At 36.3% G+C, this 22,939-nt stretch overlaps 2 protein-coding genes across 4 annotated transcripts; both read left to right on the top strand.

The window, feature by feature from the left end:
- The first annotated feature begins 4,829 nt into the window (after window positions 1-4,829).
- Window positions 4,830-18,301, top strand: LOC122063095 (inositol-pentakisphosphate 2-kinase-like). The gene is made up of 8 exons (XM_042626759.1): window positions 4,830-5,145; window positions 5,256-5,373; window positions 6,265-6,468; window positions 7,967-8,114; window positions 9,007-9,047; window positions 9,180-9,290; window positions 16,209-16,808; window positions 17,725-18,301. Exons 1-8 carry the CDS (start codon window positions 5,129-5,131, stop codon window positions 17,827-17,829), a joined length of 1,344 nt encoding a protein of 447 aa, XP_042482693.1. The 5' UTR covers window positions 4,830-5,128; the 3' UTR covers window positions 17,830-18,301.
- LOC122063096 (heavy metal-associated isoprenylated plant protein 2-like) lies at window positions 17,856-21,885 on the top strand. 3 transcript variants are annotated; one of them, XM_042626760.1, is made up of 2 exons: window positions 17,856-17,923; window positions 21,416-21,885. In XM_042626760.1, exons 1-2 carry the CDS (start codon window positions 17,900-17,902, stop codon window positions 21,770-21,772), a joined length of 381 nt encoding a protein of 126 aa, XP_042482694.1. In that variant the 5' UTR covers window positions 17,856-17,899; the 3' UTR covers window positions 21,773-21,885. The 3 variants fall into 3 exon arrangements, 2 of the variants coding, with proteins under 2 accessions (XP_042482694.1, XP_042482695.1); XR_006135199.1 differs by lacking the exon at window positions 17,856-17,923 and adding an exon at window positions 19,313-19,565; XM_042626761.1 differs by lacking the exon at window positions 17,856-17,923 and adding an exon at window positions 21,059-21,195.
- The last annotated feature ends 1,054 nt before the right edge of the window (window positions 21,886-22,939 follow it).

Below are 22,939 nucleotides of genomic sequence, written 5' to 3'. Positions count from 1 at the left end.
AGTAATGGGGGCTTCGAGAGCTTCGGGAACAGTCGCAGGAATAGGGACAGTCATGTCATCTTCTATTATATTTTGGCTATCAATACCCTCATTATTCAAACTGTCGTCCTATTGAATCTCATCAACTAGTAATGGGACAAGAGCAAATTCAATAGAGATCTGTACTCCCCCTAAATTTGATGTTTGTCAGGGAAAAACATGTGAGCTTCATCAAAAGTTACGTCATGAGAGATGTAAAGACGTCTAGTACTTGGTTCATAACACTTGTACCCTTTTTTAACAGAAGAGTATCCAAAAAACACACACTTTTGGGAATGAGGATCAAACTTACCACCAGTTTGAGAGTGAACATAACAAACACACCCAAAAATTCTCAAGTGGGAGATAGTAAATTTTCAACCATGGAGAACCTCCATAAGAGCTTTGTAACCAATCACCTAACTAGGAAGACGGTTAATGAGATAGCAGCTCGTGAGAACTACGTCAGACCAATAAGATTTTAGCATATGGCTAAAGAACAACAGGGCTCGGGTTACTTCAAGTAGGTGACGGTTTTTGCGTTTAGCTACTCCATTTTGTTGTGGAGTACCCACGGAAGAGGTTTGGTGAATGATGCCCAAGCTATGCAGGAAGGACTGAAATGGGAAGTTGGTGTATTCATTTCCATTATCAGTACGTAACACTTTTATACAAGTATTAAACTGATTTTGAATCATTTTGCAAAAATATTGAAACACAGTAAGAACTTCACTTTTGGACTTAAGTAAATACAGCCAAGTAGATCGAGATTTATTATCAATAAAAGTAATAAAGAATTTGTAACCATCTCTAGAATCAACCAGAGCACTACCCCAAACATCTGAATGAACCAAAGCAAATAAATCAGTTGATAAATGAGTACTTTGAGAAAAAAGGGTCTATGTTGCTTAGCAAAATGGCAGGGATCACAATTACTAGAATCATGAGATAAAGACATATCCAACGCATGTAACACTCGATCAGATGGATGGCCCATTTGTTAAATGCCACAATTGAGAAGTCTTTGCAGCACTTTTCCTTGCAACGAACGCATCATTATGAAGATCTAAAGTATAAAGACCATTATGAAGCCTTCCTTCACCAATCACCTTCATGGTGATTCGATCCTAGAAAAGTACCTTGAGAGAAGAAAAAATGACATTGCAATTTCACTCTTTAGTACACTTGCTGACAGATAACAGATTAGAAGATAAATCTGGAACAAACAAGGCATCCGAATTTTTTGAAAATATTTTAAGCTGTCCAATTCCTTGAGTTGGAAGCTGAACCCCGTTAGCAACAGTGATAGGAGGATGGGAAGCACTAGAAGCAGTGTTAAATAACATATGTGAGGAACCACACATGTGATCAGTAGCTCCAAAATCAATAATGAAATAATTTTTAGAGAGAGCAGAGAGTGCATGAACATCACTAGAGGTCTTGACCATATTTCCTGATTCAGTGGCAGAATTGGCAGTGCTAGAAGAAGTTGTTCCATGAGCCTAAAGAAGTTGCTGAAATTGATGAGCAAGAGTTTCAAGCTTGGATTGAAAAATTGGTGGCATTGACTTGAACTGCCACCTTAGCTTCATGACCCTTATCAAGCAAAGATGAGGGTGAAGAACCCAACACCTATCCTTGGAATGGCCATCACGATCACAATGGTTACAATGAAAATGACTTCGTTCCTTACTTTTTCCTTTGGCAAATTTAGAATTATTATCACCTTGCTGTTTGTTATTGATAGTCACATTGTGAGCCGAGTTCTCAATTGGATCAGTTTCGGGAGTGGGAACCGGGTTCATGACACGACGCCTTGTTTCTTCCCTTTGGATTATAGAGCATACAGAGGTAAAAGACGGTAAGATCGGAATCATGAAAACTTGACGTTTGAGATCTTTATACTCAAGTTTAACATTGGCCAACAACTGAATAATTCTGTCCTGTTCTTCCCGTTTGATATAATCAGCAATAGTTTGAGTGGATGGCCTATATTGACGAAGTTCGTCCTATATTTTCTTTAAACTTCCAAGATGTTCAGTAAAGGATTGATTAGGTCCTTGCTTGGAGCGAGCAAGTTCCTGTTGCAACTCAAAGATACGAGATGCATTGTTTGCTTGTCCATTCATCTCATTTAGAGATTCCCATAGAGCCTGGGCCGTATCTGAATAAGCAAAGATCTCATAGATTTGAGGTTCCATGGAATTAAAAATTCAAGTCATAACAGAGTGGTCATTGGCTTGCCAATCAACAAATTTGGGATCGGTCTCAGGAGGGGCTTTTGTTTGTTCATTGATATGACCAAGCTTGGATCTACCTCCAAGAGCAATAGTCACAGCATGAGACCAAGGGAGAAAATTTCTCCCATTCAATAACATAGATGTAAGACGTTGGCTGTTTGCTTTATGCGACATAGCCTTGGTCAAACCAGTGCCAGTACTGGCACTTTGATTAAGAGTAATTTCTTTCTCAGAATCAGGTCCAGCCATGATAAAACTCACGTAACAAGAATTCAAAGCTGGAGAGAAGAACTTATCTGGAGGGAAGGCCAATCAGAGAAGTTGTGCAATAGACTGAAACATTGCTTGATGAAAACGATCCAAGAAGATAAGACAACAGCCTTTGATTGGAAAGAAGATCCACCCAAATAAGAACACACAAAACAAATTGGGATCAAGCCCGCTCTGATACCATGTTGAGTTTCAGAGAATCATACTCACAAATAAAACACAAGAGATTAACGAGGTTCGGCAATAGAAGCCTACGTCCTCGGGTAAAACTCCCAGACTTCTTCTTATTTATCATTGCGATATGGACTGTCGTTATATAGATGTAATTACATGAGAGGATGCTAAACATAAGCAATAAAGAAAAAGGAAACAAATAATAATACAATAGTTCCCACATCTCCTTCTAAGAATAGGAGATCCGATACAATATTGCCCACAGATTTCTTTCTAGGAATAAGAGATCCAATATTCTCTTTCCAATAGCCCATTAGTGTCCAATAATTCTGTTATTAAAAGGGGTTGGTTACAACATAGTCCCAAAAACAGGAAATGAGAAAGGACGGACACATATATACATAATGGGCTCGATTTGGATCATATTGGTGAAATAAAATATATAATTATCATAGATTGTATTTGGACATATAATGTCCATTGAGGAGATGTGATTAAAGACGTTACCCTAAAAGTAAAGGGCCAATTAAGGGAGGAACAGATAGCCATTAAAAGACATGAAACAAAACTAACGATCTTCCCTATTATCCTTATTAGGGGAAGGAACTCCAACTCGAGAATGCATGTGCTACACATTGCTACAAAATAAAAGCTACGTGTAATAATTGAGAAATGAGAAGGAGTACTCTAGGGGAGCATACACCAATGAGTAGCGACAAAATAATATTGTTTATAGAAAGACGATAATATTATTTCATGTGAGAAAGAGAGATAAACACATAGATCCTTTAGCGTATCTTATCACGAACCTTTTCCAAAATAAATTGGTAAAAGGATCATCTATACTTCACATCCTCCAACCTACCACTTAATTCTTCTTTTCTTTTGGCTCATACTTATCACCAAACACGTCAATAATGTTAGGGACAAGTTTCCCTTATACACGATCAAGCATGGTTTTAGGAGTATCAGCCAATTCTGAAACTGATGCCAATATCAATTTGTACCGGTTCATATCGATTGGTACCATAAATGTATTTTTTTTTTATCATTTTTACCGTTGATCCGATATCAGTCAAGTATTGAGATCGATGTCACCGGTTCCTAAAACCTTGGTATCAACAAGTAGTGGCAGATCAAAGACCCTTTAACAACATCATAACTTCTTACTTAACCTAAAGTGATGGATTCAATGTATCAATGCTATCCAATCTCTGTAGTTAAGAAAGTTTCCAATATTAATTGAAGGTCTAAGGTGTTCTAACTTGTAATAATCCATCAAATTATTTTTACTCAATTTGTAGAATCTTGTATGGGCGGGTAGATACAAGGGTATTGCCACCATTAGCCTTTAAGGTCATCCGTAGCCATTCCATTCCATGAGATTGTAAGTTCAGAGAAAAGAGGATTATAGGATTCAGTTAGTTGCATAAGTGGCCCAAGCACGAACTGTCTGGGCCATTTAATTGAACAGAGTTGCTTGGACCAGTCTGAGAAGGAGCATTTAAGAATTGGATCTGGGCTCATCTCAACCTAGCTTGATGTGAAGAAGTCCACCAGCATGGGTCCTAATGACCAATAAGATACACATCACAATTCCCAACTATGTGATGGCAATCCCACGTAATAAATAATTGAAATACAAAAATGAAATGGGAAAAAATCCTCTCCCCAGGCACACAGATAGTGCCGCCTCTCTCTCTCTCTCTCTCTCTCTCTCTCTCTCTTGTCATAGATCATGTGGGCCACATTGTTGAAAAGATATTACATTTAATTACAGTCAAGATACAAATATCAATATATACCTTTCTCAAAAAAATCAAAATACCCATATAATATAAACTGTCAGGCTAAACGTGTTGGTCCGATTCAAGCTTGTAAATAGGCCGGCTGATTGGGAAGCACATCGGGCTTATCTCTTGTACCGTATACTATCTATTTATAAACGGGCCAGGCTTAGGTCCAACACGTTTAATAACTGAATTTTTCAAATTGAATCATAAACATGTTGGGCTCGATCGGACTTACTTGTGTGGACCTGAAAATGACACCTCTAAGTCAACCTAAATAGAGGTGAAAATCAGAGAGGTAAAAGGGGAATAAATTAGCGTAAAACTAACGCCTAACGGTCTACCGGCCCTTCCTCAATCGTGTTGAACTTGAGTCAATGAAGATTGACAAGGCAGTGGCCGGAGGTTCTCGTGGTTACAGTCATCACTCGTCGCAGTCTTTCTGAGTCGTCCTCTCTCTCTCTCTCTCTCTCTCTCTCTCTCTCTCTCTCCGATTGCCTCATTGCTTCAAATATCTACTCCCCCACTATCTCCTCTTTCTCTCTCTGTGAGTGTGTCCTGTCTTGAGTCTTTTCTTCTTCAATTGCGGATTCGTATTTCTCTATCGAGAGTCGAGACTGTACTGGGAATTAAGAGATGCAGGAGATTTCCAAGTTAAGGACGAACTTTTGTTGTCTCTTCGATTTGATTTTTCTCCCGATTCGGTGTTCTAACATTCTCTTATCATGCCTCTAATCTTTTTGTCTTGTGGATGGCATTACAGGGCTGCAATTGAATGCATGGAGGGTGTTTTAGAGGAGAAAGAGGCGGCCGACTGGATTTACAGAGGAGAAGGGGCTGTGAATCTTGTCCTTGCTTACAACGGATCTTCTCCTGATTTTGTACGTACATCCATCGCTTGATTAAACTCCTTTTTTATTTTTGACTTTTCCTTTCCATGATTATTATTTAGATCCGGGCTTCCGTTTTAACTTTCAAGGAGAATTCTCGTTTTAGAGACTTTGTGTCATAGATGCACTAATCCAGTATTCTGTCTGCTGTGCTCTCCTCTTAAGTCCTCCTTTGTGTTTGGATTTTCTTTTATAAATCTCAGAGCCTCCGACTGGAGTGGAGCGCCAACGGAGCCGATGTACTACTCAACTGAACTCAGTTGTATCCCAACTAAATGGGGTCGGCTACATGGATCCTTTCTTTTCATTCAGCTTTATTTAAAGCCATACTTCTCTAGACTCATTTTAGGATTAGAATACCCTAACTCTTTGAGCTCATTCAATCTGAATCAAATCACATCTCTATAGTCTGTACGGGAGCATTTTAAAGGCCTTCGTTGCACATGTCCGTGCTAGCTCAAACGGCTTTCTTTCAACTGATCATGTATTGGAATCTAAATTAGCTCTAATTTGTTCATTCCTTATTTTGAATATAAAAGGTCAGTTGGCTAAAACAGTTATGTTGTATTGGTAAAGGTTTTCATGATGATATAGGTTGCCAAATGCATCTATGTAGCATGCACAGTCTTTGTGCTTTCAGGTATGCAGTTTTTCATCTTGACTAGTAGAACAAACTAGGTTAGCCTGAACCAAAATCGGTATGTGCATTTGTACACCTATATTATAGATCAAATCCTATCTTGAAAGTGGAAACAATGCCCTCAATGCCGCAGCAGTTCTGGCTCTTTTTTTGTGGCGTTTTTTGCTGTCAGAAATTTATTGTAATGAAACTGGTTCTATTCATTGGCCTTTGATTAATCTGTCTTTGGTTTGAAAATACAGGTTGGAAAAGTGTTACGCATACAGAAGGCTCCCCGGGGCAGATCCCTATGTCCTACTGATACCTCAGTTTTGTCCATGTTCGAATGCCTTCTTTGGAAAGATATCAATGAGCTTGTGTCATCCACTTCAAAGGAAGTTGTTGGACAACTATTTGCGCTCTATGTGATGAGACCCTTGCTAGGTTCTGAACATGTTGATGTTGGGGTATGTTGCTTTTGTAGGTGTACTTGATATGGTTCATACGTCGATCTTTTTAGGGAGAAACGGAGGGTTGACTGAACTTTTGAAATTTGAGATGTGATCAATTTTGAATAACCATCATGTAATTGTATATAATAATAGTCAGCTTCTTAATGAGCTGAAATTCTGAAACCTGTAATTGATTTCTGATCTGGTTAGAGGCTGGGTTTAACTTATCAATTATGACCTAAGCCTATGACCCTTGCCTAAGAGAAATGCTATTAAATGGACAAGACTACAATTTGAGCCCAAACAAGTCTATTAGACACTGAATACCAAAATTCCCCCTTTGGCCCAAATGTAAATTAAAGTAGTAAACCATGGTTTATCCTTTTCTCTGTTACTTAAAGTAGAATAATATATTGAAGTTGTTCTTTCTTGAAGACAAGTGTAGAATCTATAATGAATTATGTGCTTTGTCGGCTTTCCTTGGTTTATTTTGCTTGCTGTTTAAAGGAGTTTGTCGATGTTGACAGTTCTGACTTGTGGGTAAGCTTGGGCAGTTCTTGATTCACTCGAGAGAAGTTTGTCTATATTCTTATGAAGAACAGTTCTTTTTAGTTTTGGATTATTATTTATTTTTGTTATGCAGTTCCTAAAAGTGAGTTACAGTTGTTGACCCTAACTATTTGTCTTTACGTATAATGAATCTTTTCTCTGTTGCTGGTTTAAGATTTTCTTCCCATACTCCTTATTCATAGACTGTATGCTTGTTGAACTGCTATTGTAACATCCCCTGCCTTTTTTTTTTTTTTTTCCCACTCTTATTTGCCTTCTGCCTGTTTTATGAAGCAGATGCTTGTTACTTTTCCTTTTTCTTGTTTATATTTGACCTGGATATTCATGTTTACAAACCTTTATGGCATATCATATGCTTGATTGCATAACCATAAATTGAAACTATGCATCCATTGATCCATGTACTTCCTAAGCATCATGTATTTTATTGACACCAGTAGTTTAAGAGTATTTAAGAAAAGCATGAATACATTGAGGAAAATCTTTGTCAAGTTGTGACATTTGGCTGTTGCCTAATTTTTTAAGTGACCAACTAAATGAATTGTGTGGATTCATTAATTTTACATGTAGTTTGTGTTGATGTATACATTGACACTGCCCTTCCCTAATAGTTCGAACTTTTAGGTAAAACAGTAGTGAACATAGAGTAGGGAGGTTGAGTGTTCAACTCTTGGGAAGTGCAAAAATCAGGTAAGGGCCGACACTTCTTCCCCCTCGGTGCCGCATGAAGAAATGCCTTGTGAGCTCCACGTGCAAGGATCATGGGATCTCGGTCTGCACATGTGGCGGAGTGTTGATGTATACATTGATGCTGCCCTTCCCTAATAGTTCAAACTTTTAGGTGAAATGGTAGTGAACAGTTTGTTGATAAGTATGGAGTTCACTCAATGTTGCATTATTGTTGGAAAAGACCTTTGACCTGAACTTCTTCTGAAAATGGCAGATGCGTGTCCTTGTGTCTAGAAGATTCTTGGAATCTATTGAAAACAATGTTCATTGTCAGCGCCCTGCTTGGAGAGTAGATGCTGCCAAGGTTGATACCCTGTGTGATTCAGCTCTTCTTATTTCTGATCATTCAGTTTTCCCCCGTGGTAAACTTCATCCCTGATTGCTTATTTGGGAGAATCTCTCCTCTCTTTTTTTTTTAACATATTTTTCATGCAAAATTTCACTTGTGCATGCTTACTAGCTATTTTACATAGGTAGGGATGCAAAGGTCATGGATACAAAATTTTCTTTCGGAAAAACTATTCAAAACAAACATCTAAGTTGCTATTGAAGTGTCAGCTGTCAGGTTGGAATTTATCCTTACCTTGAGGCATATATTCTAATCCCCTCAGATTCCTATCCAGCTTCTGACAGCTCAGTAGCACCTACAGTAATGCATGTAGATTCCTATCCCCTCAGTACACTAATCTTTTTTTATTTTTACAATTAAAGCATTCCATATGAAGATGAGGTTTGACAGGATCCTGTGAGATTTCTATAGAAATATATGTACGAAGAACTTCTCAATTAATCTCATGTCCAACGGTTGCTGGTGATTACCATTATGGTCATCATGATCATTTGGTGCTTTCTGTGTCTTCTGATGTTCTGTACAAGCAAAGTTGTAACAATATATTTTTTTGAAACTAACAGCCATCGCTTGGTGTGATGATGGTAAGAGCTTGGGGTCCAGCATGAAGACATGGCTTCAAGTTTGAGAGTGGCCACTTCATGCGGAAAATCCCCAAGGCTAAGCTCGACTCCAATTCACATCTCCTGGAACCCTGGAAAAGCAGAACTAGTTGCTTTTAATAACATTGCTACTATACTAAGCCTTTATATGTCCTGTCTATATGTGCAATGGTCTTAGAAATGATATGGTTGGGTCTTTAAAGGCAAGAATGGACAGTGTTGTCAAACAATTAGTGATTATCATTTATGTAGTAGTTTTGTCTTTTTAGAAGTGAGTTAATTATTATTATTATGTCTTTTCAGGTGCTCTTAAAGAGAGTCTCTGCATATCAGTTGAAATAAAGGTGCTTCTGTATAATGGATGTTATATTTATCTTTGTTCTTGATGGTTTCTGCTGCTGTATTTCTCCCGACCAACCTTTTCCTTTGTGTCTTCTCTTCTCCTCTGTGTTTTCATTCATCTCGAGGAAGTGCAGCCCAAATGTGGATTTGTTCCATGTTCAAAATTCATAGCTGAAGGAAATGCTATTAAAAGGAGTATAACTCGTTTCAGAATGCACCAAGTTCTGAAGCTTCATCAAGGAGAGGTAATTCCTATCCTTTGTGTTTATTTCCAGGCCAGAGTATCATAATTTATTCAAATTGGATAACGAATTGCAAGGTTCTCTTCCTTTCATAATAGTAATGCTAAGATGCTCAGATAGGTATATGGACCTTGAAGTTGGCAATAGAAATAAGGGAGATTGGCACTGTATTTTTAGAGTTATGACACGAACATGTATAGGACATGCAAAATGCAATTTGTTGATGCTATGCCTAAATTGATTTTCTTTTAGATATTACATATCAAATCCAACATGCCATGCGGTGCTTTAATTATATTGATTGTGGCGCCCCGAAACCCGGCCTAGGGTTTTGGACATCAACGATCCATAGGATCTGTAAGTTCTAGGCGATAATGAACCGGAGTAGCATATACACAAACATAAGTACAAGCAAGAGTTAACTAAATTAATATATTATTAAAATTCAAGGTTCAAATATCTAATTCAAATTTCAAACTTAAAGTAAAGTTGAATTAAAGTATGTCTTCAAAGTCTAACTCAAAATCTGTATCATCTAAAAGTAAAAATCATTGTCTTCTTCAAATCCATAAGCAGTATCCTCCTGCTGATCAATTATAGGTTCAGCATTCACGTCATCTCCATAATAGTCCTCACCAACGTCATCTGCAAGTTATGAGGGTAAGTCTCTAGGAAGAAACTTAAATGAATAGAACCACAACACTAAACAGGTTTGAAATCACGATCATATAACCAATATCAGGAAAGACATATACAGTATAATATAAATTTTTCAAGAAGATAAATAACAAGCGTACCACACATACTTACATTGCTCCATTTATATCGCCGCATAAGTACATATGGTGACTCAAAAGAAATTAAACAACAGATTTACAATATCATCCATGAATGACCAATGTGTCATAGTACCACATTGCCCCCTCTCAATATACAGAAACTCGCAAAAGCTATCTAGTGTCCAACCTCCCAAAGACCAAGTCATACCTCCCGAAGGTCGAGTAACAATTGGTAGATCCTGCTGAGGGTAGGTTGCGTCATCTAGTAGTCCACAGTTCCACTAGGGAAAAGTCCAGTGAACCAATCCTCACCTCAACATTATGACACCAATGTTGATAAGGCGAAACAATAATAATAAAGTCACGAAAAATATATATAAATACAAACAAGTTCGGAATTCAAGTGTGATCAATACTTTAATTCCACCCTATCAGTCCCTATGTAAATATGAAATCAATTTCAATTTCAGTTTTAGTTTTTGTAAAAGTTATCAAAACAACAACAATTATAAATAACAAAGCAATAATCAAGGAAGTCTCACATCCCTCCTCAATCAAGGCTGGTAATGTAAAGCAACATTACCACAACAACATATCCCATACATCAAAACAGTAAATTTATGTAAGCTGGTGTTTTTTTAAAAACATAGACACAGACAAAAACTCATGTGGTATAAGAATCATGTAATTCACATAGTACATTACTCCATGCAATCATAATCACAACTTAACACATAATATTAGAAACTAACATTATGTAATCAATGTTTCATTTAGAAAATTATGCTATATACATATAATGCAAATCATGGAACAAAATTCAATTTGTTTCCTTATTCTCTCATGTACATAGCATTAGGTTTGCAAAATCATATTTTTAAATGACAAAACATCATGAAATCTAAGGTTTAGAATAGATCTACTACTAATAAAATTCCTTTTTGGATAACACTATAAACATAAGCAAGTTAGGGTAGAAGTTCCACTCACTTTGATGTCGTTCCTAAATTCTGCCTCAGTCTATTCTGCCTATTGACATAGAAAAATAGGAAATAAATATCTCTAAAACTCCAAATATGTTGAAATTAGATCCTATTGAAACCTAACTCATATGTACAAGTGTCATATGGAGATCATATAAAATAACCCTTCTTAGGTTAGGTATCAATCTCCCTAAAAAACGATCTTCAGACTATAATAGATTCTGACCAACAAATTTGAAAGATTCATTAATTCACTTTCCTGAACTCAAATCACTTCCAACTTTTTCAGAAATTTAGAAGACTCATGAAAGTTTCTACAATAAAAATATCCGATTAAAACTCGAAATCTATATGCCTCCGTCACTACCGTCATTCTGGGGTACAGAAAACTCCCCTGACAGTGACCTATCTGAATATATGAATTAGTCGGTATATCACATCAACTTCAAATTTAATGAAATTTTTTTATGAGATCCTGTAAACACATTCATATACTCCCAATAATTATTTCAGATTATAAAACAATATCTAACTATTTTTAATAATGTGAACAATCTCGGACTACTATTCTGTCCGACCCAGAAATTACTGTTAACATATCAAAATCTTATTTTCTCTCTCCTTAAGCCTATAATCCACCCAAACCTTTAAATCATGATTAATCCTTCAATTAGAATATAAGAAAGTAATTAAATCTTGTTAAGAGTTCTTACCTTGAAAACCGTTCGAAATCTTGATTCCTTTTCTCCTTTTTTCTTCTTTTTCCTTCTCCTCTTTCTTCTCCACAATACCTTTCTTTTTCCCTTTTGATTTTTTTTTCATAAATAGAAAGTGAGAGGCAATAGAGCCACGTTTTTTGCTTCTATTTCCCCTCCCCAAATCATCTCCAACTCTATATGTACCATTCTTACTTCATCTCCAACTCTCTCTTCCTCTATTCTAGTCCCAATTGATCTCCAACTCTTCCTATATCCTACCTTATTTTACTTACTTTATGCTCAAGTCTATCCAAAATTCAAAAGGGAAGTCCCAAATTTATTAGGAAAGCTTTCATTTATTAATTAATAATTAGCAATAATTAGTTAGTTAGGGTTGTTAGTTAATTAGGCATTATCCACTTGTTATTTAATTATCCAAGTGGATAATAAGTTAATATATATATTATTCTTAATTAAATAATTCCATATTAGAGTTGACATTAGAATCATGTAATTAAAAGAAAATTCAAATTATAGTCTATTGTAAAAATGGTAAATTAGGGTTTAAGGGCAAAATGGTAATTTCTAAGGTAAAAACCCTAAAATTATTCTACATTGTAGTTACATCTAATAGATGAGTTTTAACACTTATCAAGGATCGATGCACCCTCAATGGTCTTATATCCCCACTTTAAGTCACCCTGACCCTACAATGGTCAAAAGACAAAAATAACCCTAGTCAGATTTCAGGGTATTACAATTATTATAAAAGGAATCAAGATTTCGAACGGTTTTCAAGGTAAGAACTCTTAACATGATTTAATTACTTTTTTATATTCTAATTGAAGGATTAATCATGATTTAAAAGTTTGGGATTTCGGATTATGAGTTTAAGGAGAGAGAAAATAAGATTTTGATATGTTAACAGTAATTTCTGGGTCGGACAGAATAGTAGTCCGAGATTGTTCACATTATTAAAAATAGTTAGATATTGTTTTATGATCTGAAATAATTACTGGGAGTATATGAATGTGTTTACGGGGTCTCATAAAAAATTTCATTAAATTTGGAGTTGATGTGATATACCGACTAATTCATATATTCAGATAGGTCACTGTCAGGGGAGTTTTCTATACCCCAGAATGACGGTAGTGATGGAGACATATAAACTTCGAGTTTTAATCTAATATTTTTATCGTAGAAATGAGTCTTCTAAATCTCTGAAAAAAGTTGGAAGTGATTTGAGTTCGGGAAAATGAGTTAATGAATCTTTCAAATTTGTTGGTCAGAATCTATTACAGTCTGAAGATTGTTTTTTTGGGAGATTGATACCTAACCTAAGAAGGGTTATTTTATGTGATCTTCATATAGGACTTGCATATATGAGTTAGGTTTCAATAGGATCTAATTTCAACATATTTGGATTTTTAGAGATATTTATTTCTTATTTTTCTATGTTAGTAGGTAGAATAGGCTGAGGCAGAATTTGGGAACGACATCAAAGTGAGTGGAACCTCTACCCTAACTTGCTTATTTTTATAGTGCTATCCAAAAAAGAATTTTCTGAATAGTAGATCTATTCTAAACCTTGGATTTCATGATGTTTTGTCATTTAAAAATATGATTTTGCAAACCTAATGCTATGTACATGAGAGAATAAGGAAACAAATTGAATTTTGTTCCATGATTTCCATTATATGTGTATAGCACAATTTTCTAAATTGAACATTGATTACATAATGTTAGTTTCTAATATTATGTGTTAAGTTGTGATTATGATTGCATGGAGTAATGTACTATGTGCATTACATGATTCTTATACCACATGAATTTTTGTCTGTCTATGTTTTTAAAAAAACACCAGCTTACATAAATTTACTGTTTTGATGTATGGGATATGTTGTTGTGGTAATAATGCTTTACATTACCGGCCTTGATTGAGGAGGGATGTGAGACTTCCTTGATCATTGCTTTGTTATTTTAATTGTTGTTGTTTTGATGACTTTTACAAAAACTGAACTGAAATTGATTTTATATTTACATAGGGACTGATATGGTGGAATTAAAGTATTGATCACACTTGAATTCCGAACTTGTTTGTATTTATATATATATATATATATATTTCATTCTTGGTTGACTTTATTCTTATTGTTTCACCTTATCAACATTGGTGTCACAATGTTGAGGTGAGGATTGGTTCACTGGACTTTTCCTTTGTGGAACTGTGGACTACTAGATGACGTAACCTACCCTCGGCAGGATCTACCAATTGTTATTCGACCTTCGGGAGGTATGACTTGGTCTTTGAGAGGTTGGACACTAGATAGCTTCTGCGAGTTTCTGTATGTAGAGTGGGGGCAATGTGGTACTATGACACATTGGACATTCATGGATGATATTGTAAATTTGTTGTTTAATTTCTTTTGAGTCATCATATGTACCTATGCGGCGATATAAATTGAGCAATGTAAGTATGTGTGGTATGCTTGTTCTTTATCTTCTTGAAAATTTTATATTATACTATATATGTCTTTCCTGATATTGGTTATATGATCGTGATTTCAAACCTGTTTAGTGTTGTGGTTCTATTCATTAAGTTTCTTCCTAGAGACTTACCCTCATAACTTGCAGATGATGTTGATGAGGACTATTATGGAGATGACGTGAATGTTGAACCTATAATTGATCAGCAGGAGGATACTACTTATGGATTTAAAGAAGACAATGATTTTTATTTTTAGATGATATAGATTTTGAGTTAGACTTTGAAGACATACTTTAATTCAACTTTACTTTAAGTTTGAAATTTGAATTCGATATTTGAACCTTGAATTTTAATAATATATTAGTTTAGTTAACTCTTGCTTGCACTTATATTTGTGTGTATGCTACTCCGGTTCATTATCGCCTAGAACTTACAGATCCTATGGACCGTTGATGCCCAAAACCCTAGGCCGGGTTTCGGGGCGTCACATTGATTGTATAAACAACTAATACAATTCATCACAATAGAGTTGTGCATAGTTTTTAATGAAAATTCCTGATATTGCATAGTTTTTTTTATCATAGAATTTGTTGAAATTTTCTATTCTTGTGCAAATGAGTGTAGAATTAAAAACACTATGGAATATCACAAGAAAAACCAATCTTTTTTATCTTATCATAATAGAGTATGCTCCAACTAATTGCAATTATGGCATTCCATGGCCTTCTTATTTGGCAAAAAGATTTTTGGTTGGGCCAACCATGAATCCTTTGTGGTTGGCACTCCTATTTGTGTCATGTGGAAAATTGATTGGGCAATTTTATCCATCGGATTTGTGGGGTATGAAAAAGTATCCCCTGGATTGGCAACGTGTCAATTCAGATCCAAACTCTATCATTTTCCCTCTCATGTAATGGAAAACCCTCCCATGTATGTCCATGCATCCCTTCATTAATCTCTACACCCTTTTGGTTGTCCAAAAATTTGCAATGCTTCATTATTCCATATGTCTAAGTCCATTTGGGCTGAAACTTGACATAGTAGGGGACTGGGTCTATCAAGTCTCTATGCCCACCAAATTGCAGCCTCATTTGACTTGTCACTTGGCAGAATGGCAGAAACAGGTTTGCTAATCAGAGATTCCTTCCTTTCCTGGTTGGGCCAACCGGCCAACCAGAAAACCTGCTCCTTTTATTTGGGTAGTCATGAACTGTATAGAACACAAGACATTCCAAGAAGTTGTGATATTGTGACCCATGGGAGGATGGAAATTTTATCTTTCTAGAGCCTAGAAGGGATGTGGCAAACGAATCTGGGGAACTTGGGGAGTTTTGTATGTGCCCTCTCTTTTTCAAAATTCCTTGTTATCTGAATCAATTCTGACCCAACTAGTGGAACAGATTATACAGTTGAAAAAAAATACACCTTTTCACAATTTGATACATGGAAGGATGAGTGTCTCTGCTTCCATCATAATACAATTTTCCAATCAAGAATAATTAACGTTTAGGAAAGCTGGTCAATAATTTTAGCTGGTTGTTCCAATAAAAAACAAAAATCTGGAACCATATACTACCTTTGTCCAACTTGTAAATATGAATCTGATTTATATATCAAAAACAATTACACAACTTTACTGGGATTTCTTTTGAATAAATAGCAAACTCATGGTTAGACCACTTCATGCAAAAAACTCCTGAAGGTTAGGACTGACTCCTGTCCATCCCTCCCGGGAGCTCATGGATGCAGGACTTGCACCAGGTTGTTGCTCCTTTTTAAAGATTCAAGGTGTGCGACAAATTATCAACAGCCACATTGTATTTGTAGGCTTTAATATTTATACTTTTTCTACCAACTTCAGCATATCATTTTCTTCTCCAGATTTGTATCATCCACAATAATCAATAAGGGAAAAAAAAAAAAAAAAAAAAAAAATTGACTATATCTCATACATGTTTCAAATTGTGTCTCAGATTTCACAGATCAGCGAATACGATCCACTAGATCTGTTCTCTGGATCCAGTGACAGAATACATAAGGCTATCAAGGCTCTCTTTACCACACCACAGAACAATTTTCGCATATTCCGGAATGGGTCTCTGATTTTTGGTGGCTTGGGAGGTGGCACACACAATACTAATTTTGTGGGTAGCGAGGCATTTGAAGATTTGATTGAGGGTCTTATTCAGACGGACTGTGGCCTGAGTACAGCAAGTTTTTTACAGCTTGTATCAGAGACAATTTTCAGATCAGGAATGTTGGACCGACTTTTGGAAGCACAGAAACTTGATATGCTTGACATAGAAGGGGCTATTCATGCATACTACAACATTGTTTCTCAGCCTTGCAAGGTATGTAGAGATTTGGGTGACGGCGAATTCTCAAGCATATATTCGTCTCTGCATTCTATTTCGTTGGAAGAAAGCTTGAAGATTGTGCGGGATTATTTGATAGCTTCAACTGCAAAGGATTGTAGTCTGATGATCAGCTTTAGATCAAGGGAAGATGGGGATCCAGGGTCCCCACAAAGCAATGTATGCCTGGAGTCAACAAACCAAAGCTTTGAGTACAAGGTGTGCTAATTTTCTCTTGTCTTATAGGATGTTTTGTTGGATAGATACCTCTGCTGCCATTGGTTGCAGAATAATTGGTGTCAATCACAGCATTCTCTAATGTCCACTTAGTTTGAATGCATTTGTGAAGAAGAATTTTGAACTCTTCTTCATGAATAACCATTTGGGTAAGCTTGTATACCATTTCTGGATTTTTTTTTCCTTTTTCTTTTTTAATTTGAAAAGGTTTTATAGTCTATCAGTAGGTTGATATGGTCATGGCAATTGTATATGCCAAGTGAATGCCCCAGCCTGATCTGCCCTCGATGGGACATGTTCTGTAAGGCCTAATCAAGATGTTGGGTTTGGTTCATGTTTCATTCAGTGAGATCTATGGCTGGTTTGATGTAGGTTCAGGTTATGCCATTTCAGCTCTGCGCCATTACTTTTAGCCATTCTAATTGCAGCTCGCTCCAATTTTATTAGTGCCCAGAAATAGAAAAAGAAAAAAAGAACCATTCATTTAAATTGAATCTGTGAAGTTCAGTTCAGCCTGGACCATTGCTGAAGTTCACCTACTTGAGCTGGCCCATCCCAACCCACCTATGTGCAGCCCTATTGATGGATATCATGTTCTTATTTTTTTGATCATGTGTCAAAGTTGATAAATAGTTAGCGTGGAGCCTTGATACTGTGCTTACCTTGAATCACTCTTCCTAAAAAGGTTGACAGCGAAATCAGAAAGCTTTCTTGTTGGCCTTAGTATTAATTTATGTTTATTAGCTTGGTTGAAGTTGCTCATTTGTTGACATGCATTTGCTTCTGAAAGATAAGTGCTTAATCTTTGCAGCACTTTTTCATAATGCTTCTCTTTGTAGTACTTTATCCTTTTGACTACTTTGAGATCTCATTTGGGCTCCTGAACCTGTACCTGTAGGCGTATTTCATTGATCTGGATATGAAACCATTGGATAAGATGGTGTACTACTATGAATTGGACCAGAAGATAGTGAGCTGCTACACTCAAATGGAGAGGACATAGATGGACCATCATAGTTTGCTCACAGTGGGGGTTCTAAGATTCCCAAGATTCAAATCGATAACAGTGATGAATGTCCTCACTGAAAGTTCTGCAGGTAGTGCCAAGTACTTTGTTTAGATTCTGTGGTTCAACTTAGATGATGTTGGAGATGTTATAGCCTCATGGTTCTCTTTTGTAAATTGTAATGTCACCTCCAAGTTGAATACCCTCATCTTTCATGCAAAAAACATTGTGTACTGAAATTAAAGTTCAGGTTCTCAGGGAGGGGAGCTTTCAAATCTTTCTACTGTTTCTCAATTTTTCTCATATTCCTGTGTCTGCATGATAAGTAACAGTCTCTGTTTATGTTGTTTCCTCGATGTTCTCAGTTTTGATCACATGTTTTGTATCTGGGTGGAAATACATGATTATTAATTTTATCATTATTATTGGATGGAAAGAGAATATTATTATTGCTATTGCATTTTGCTTCTTCTTAGGTTTCTCCTTCATGCTCTAGTTTCTCTGCTGCTTCCTTGTAATCTACCTTTGTTTCGATTATGCTTATTATATCATTTATGTTGTGATCAACTTGCATTTACATAATATGCACACTGATCGAATTAATAAGGTACAGGTAGACAGCCGGTACCTTATTATAGTATATTGTTATAAGGCTGTGGCTGATTTGTAGTGGTGCATTAGGTTGACAACCGTCACTTATTATAATTAGTCATAACATGCAATCTTTTTGCATGGATCCTTGCACTCGTCCTTGCTTGGAATCTCCATGTAGCTAACCCCGTTAAGTTGGGATAAAGTTTTGGATGCTGTTGTTGTTTGTTGTTATATTAAGTGAACCATCTGTGCTTGTTCTCTTGCATTCATGGTGTCTCTTGTTAGACAAAGATTTTGGAGATTCCAATCCAATGCCTAGAACATGCCTATCATGGCAATGCTGTTTACTCCTTAAATTATGGGGTTTATTTGAGCCATTAATTGAGGATTCCAACTTTCATCTTTTGACCTGCATCGATGATTACAGTTGCTTAAATTTTACTTCTTCGCTTTACTTGCTTGAAACCATGGGTGATCTTGAATTCTAAATTTGTTAAATATAGTTTTATTGAGGGTTGATAAGCTGATTATTTATTGTCTCTATGTATGTACTAGATTCCTACTTTTTCTCTATGAGTTGCATTACTTTATCTACTGCCCCACACAAGCCTTGTTTTTCTCTTCTCTGCTCCAAAGCTCCCCATTTGCAGGTTGGAAAGGGAAAGTACAGAACCCAATCCTTTGGCAACACTGTAGCTAATTGGAGCAAAATGGGAGACCAGAAATTTAAGGGCCTCTCTGATAAAAAATTTTCCACCTTAAATAAATCAAAGCCCTTTTTAATCCAGTTCCTGTACTGCAATCAGAACTTGGCATGGGAGCCTAAAGCAGCTAAACTCAGGGAAAGTGATGAGAGAGAGAGATGCCTTTGATGTGGGTATGTTATTTATCTGTTTGAGGCTTCTATGTTACTTTTTGTTATTTACTTATCTATTCATTTATATTTAATTAATGGGAGGTACCGGGTACCAGGTACCATTGTACCAAGAAAGAGACGTCCATGCCAAGTCCACGTGCTCTTATTTAAAACTGTCTGTAGAATTTAACAGGATCAACAACCGTTCTGTTGGTGAAACCTAAATTTCATTTTTATTTTCGAGAGAATGAATTATAATCATATCCATGGATGAAACTGAAAGGTGAGATGACATGGAACTCTCTGGCTTTAAGCATTACTTTTTGGAGCTTCCTTTTTATTTTTCCCTCAACTCTTTTGGTTTCAATTCAAATGAAGACAAGCTTATGCTGGGGACCATCAGTTCCTCTCTCTCTCCAGATGCTCTGAAAGGATAGGTTGTGCGTGCCTTAGATGTTTTCTTTGTTGTTCCAGTGAAGATGACCCAAGAGCATGCAACGTGCATTTCTGATTGCCCTGTGATCAACCATAGTGTCATCTGGTTTTTACAATGAACCCAATCTATATCTTTTTGAACTTTTTTTTTTTCGAATTGTTTAACATCTTTTCATAAGCAACAAAATGGGAAATTTCATTGAGATTATGGCTCAAGTGTTAGTAAGGGAGAGGGTTCTTTGACCAAGGGGCATAGGGGAGTACACCAATGAGGTGCAACGAAATGGTATCGTTCATTAGAGATTGAGAAGATCATTTCATGTGAGGAGGAGAAGATAAACAAAATCCTCTCCAACAGGGGTTTTGTGTCTTGTTGGTACCTCTCCAGCCAAGGGTTGTTTTGACCATAGAGGTCCAAACTCTGAATCCTCATTCACATGTGACGCGCATGGATCAACATAGACAGTGTCAATGTGGGCTCATGACTCACTATTGTGAGAGGACGCACGATGGAATTTGCACTACGGCATCTTGCATTTCTTTTTTATATTTAAATATGAAATTTAACATGTGCCTTAGACTCCGGACCAATCCCTAGAACATCATACAGCTGGAATTGCTACTTCATCCATTAATGTGGCAAAGTGAATGGCCACAGGTTCCCATTAGAGTTGCCGGTCAAGGAAATCTTTTGCCATAATGTACATTTCATTTTTTTTTTTTTTTTTTTTGTACTGTATCGGCCAATTTGTATTGGTGCCATATTGATATTGGCGGATACCGATACTTAGAACACTAGTTCCTTCTGATAAATTATGATTCTGAAAATGGGGCACTTCTCCTATTCATTAATATGTGAAAACCTTCATAATCATCATATTTAGTATACAAGTGCCCTACCAATGTGAGGTAACACTATTCTCTCTTCATGTTTCCATAGGTATATCCATGGTTGACTCTATGGGATTAGACCCTTTCATTCATTTCTCTCCTCTATCATCAATTGTGAAAGATTACTTCTGCCTGAACAACCTGAGTAAAAATTATCAAAAAAATGGTGGAGGGGGAGGGGGAGAGAGACTATTCTGGAAGGGATCTTGCCCTTTGGCTTACCCCACACAACAAAAAAGAAGACTCACAATTAATGCCTAGAGGTAGTCATAGTAGATCTGATCAAGAGCCTCCTTACCAGCATTTACTTCTGCCTTCCTACTGGTATTGCCCATACAGACCTCACCAACAAGAAAACAAACAAATTGAAATGTGCTGAACAGAAGAAATAAATGCAATTTTACAATCAAAGGCAGCACCCTCCTCCCACCACCCCCTCCCCCCCCCGCCCAAAGAAAAAGTAGTGAATAACTAAAAACTACTATTAGAAGATCTTTATAAGTAGCAACATTTGATCAACCTCTCCCCATAGCTATTTTTCCATCGTTTCCAACTCCAAAGTTGTACCAACAAAAATGTCAGATAAGGTTGTCACTTCTTTCCAGTTTCATATCCATACATGCATTTGTTTATTGTTTGTTTGGTATTTGAGCCAAGTTTCCTTCATTTATGTATGGGTTGTTGTTTCTATTCTCCTGACTCCCTTCTGGCTTCTCTGACACCTGCCACAGAACTGTACATCTGTGCTGTTAGGATTGTCATTTTTTTGCTCAGAATTGTACTGAAGGGCTTCTCTGATTGTTGCAGAAAACAATAGTGTCAGTGGAACTGTTATGTTCAAGGTGCAAGAAGAAGGTGATGAAGTTAATTGCAGGAATAGAAGGTATAAATTCTATTGCCCTTGACGCTTCCAAAAGCACAGTGACTGTAACTGGAGATGCTGATCCTTTTGAGATAATAAGACAAGTGAGGAAATTCAGAAAATCTGCACAGATTGTCAGTGTAGGTCCTCAAAAGGAAGAGAAGAAGGAAGAGAAGAAAGAAGAGAAGAAGGAAGAGAAGAAAGAAACATATGCAACTTGTTATGTTCCAAAGACATGCCAAAGATGTGATGTCTGGTATGTGGTAGGGGAAGATCCTTATCATAATTGTTCTATTCTATAAATTTTATGAACTTCAAACCTTTGATTCATGGATCAAGAAAGACTAAACAGTACACTAGTTCTGTTGTTTATCAGTCTATGAAAGAATTATGTTAAATCCTCTTGGAATGTGAATCTCTCTCTCTCTCTCTCTCTCTCTCTCTCGAAAGTACACACCCCATTTTCCAGTTAAAGATTACGTTTCTAACATTTCTTCATTCACATTTTCTTCCTCTCTCAATTCTCATGATATTACTCAAAGATTAGCTAATGGAGTTGCCTTTACTACAAGTCTTTGAAAACAGTTAAGTTCTAGTACAACCACACAGAAATCACCAAAAAATGATGGTTAAAATTCAACCACAGTGCATCTATATTCCAGTTTAGATTAGGAGATTTTTGACTTGCTCTGCTACAAGCTTATGAAGAAGTGGTAGTTAAGTATGAATTGAGCTCCAAAATCTTAAGTTGGTCAATTCAATCATGAATTAAATGACTAATCATAAGAACAAGTTTCATACAAACACTGTATATTGTTCTTTCCTTTCTGTGGACATTATTTCCACAACTACCAACTGTACCTGATCACTTTATAGTTCATTTCAAGAAAAAAAAGAAAAAAGAGGAGTAATTGCAATGATAGCTGTGATGTCTAGTGTTGGTAATAAATGTTCTATCATTTACACACACACCCTATATATTGTAGTGCTTCAAAAGTCCAACTTATATCATCTCTCTATTGTAGAAAAATGAATGCAGTTTCAAGATAAAAAGGTTGTTTTGAAAGTTTTTTGAGGAAAAAGAATGCAGAAGTTCTCTTGTGCAGATTAAATTATTACTATCAGTTAAGTTTTCTATTCTTGAGAGAACTCTTGTGTCACCATAATCAGTTCTGCCAAATCATTCCAATTTTTGGCAACAAGGCTTTCAAGACTTCAAAATTCATAAACATGTTCTTCTTCCCCCTAGAACTATATATATCTTGAGTTCTAAGGGCAATAATAAATTATTACATGAGTACACGTTGTCAATGTATACTTCGCTCTCACAGTCCTTCCTTATTAAATATGTTATTTCACGGTACACTATTAGCTTCGTGTGTAAGATACCAATATAAGAGGCAGCATGTAAAAATCCCTCATCCAACCGGTTTGATCCAAATTCTTAAAAAACAGACATTGTCATCCCA

This window comes from Macadamia integrifolia, unplaced genomic scaffold, assembly GCF_013358625.1.
Source record: "Macadamia integrifolia cultivar HAES 741 unplaced genomic scaffold, SCU_Mint_v3 scaffold1190, whole genome shotgun sequence".
Taxonomy (NCBI): domain Eukaryota; kingdom Viridiplantae; phylum Streptophyta; class Magnoliopsida; order Proteales; family Proteaceae; genus Macadamia; species Macadamia integrifolia.
This window is presented reverse-complemented; position numbering and strand designations above follow the sequence as displayed.

Bases quoted from the DNA above. Each gene is read 5' to 3' on its own strand.
- LOC122063095 (XM_042626759.1), top strand. The intron at 9,048-9,179 runs GTGCTTCTGTAT...GAGGAAGTGCAG, and splicing joins GCATATCAGTTGAAATAAAG to CCCAAATGTGGATTTGTTCC. The intron at 16,809-17,724 runs GTGTGCTAATTT...CTGTACCTGTAG, and splicing joins ACCAAAGCTTTGAGTACAAG to GCGTATTTCATTGATCTGGA.
- LOC122063096 (XM_042626760.1), top strand. From the start codon at position 17,900: ATGTCCTCACTGAAAGTTCTGCAG. The intron at 17,924-21,415 runs GTAGTGCCAAGT...TGATTGTTGCAG, and splicing joins CCTCACTGAAAGTTCTGCAG to AAAACAATAGTGTCAGTGGA.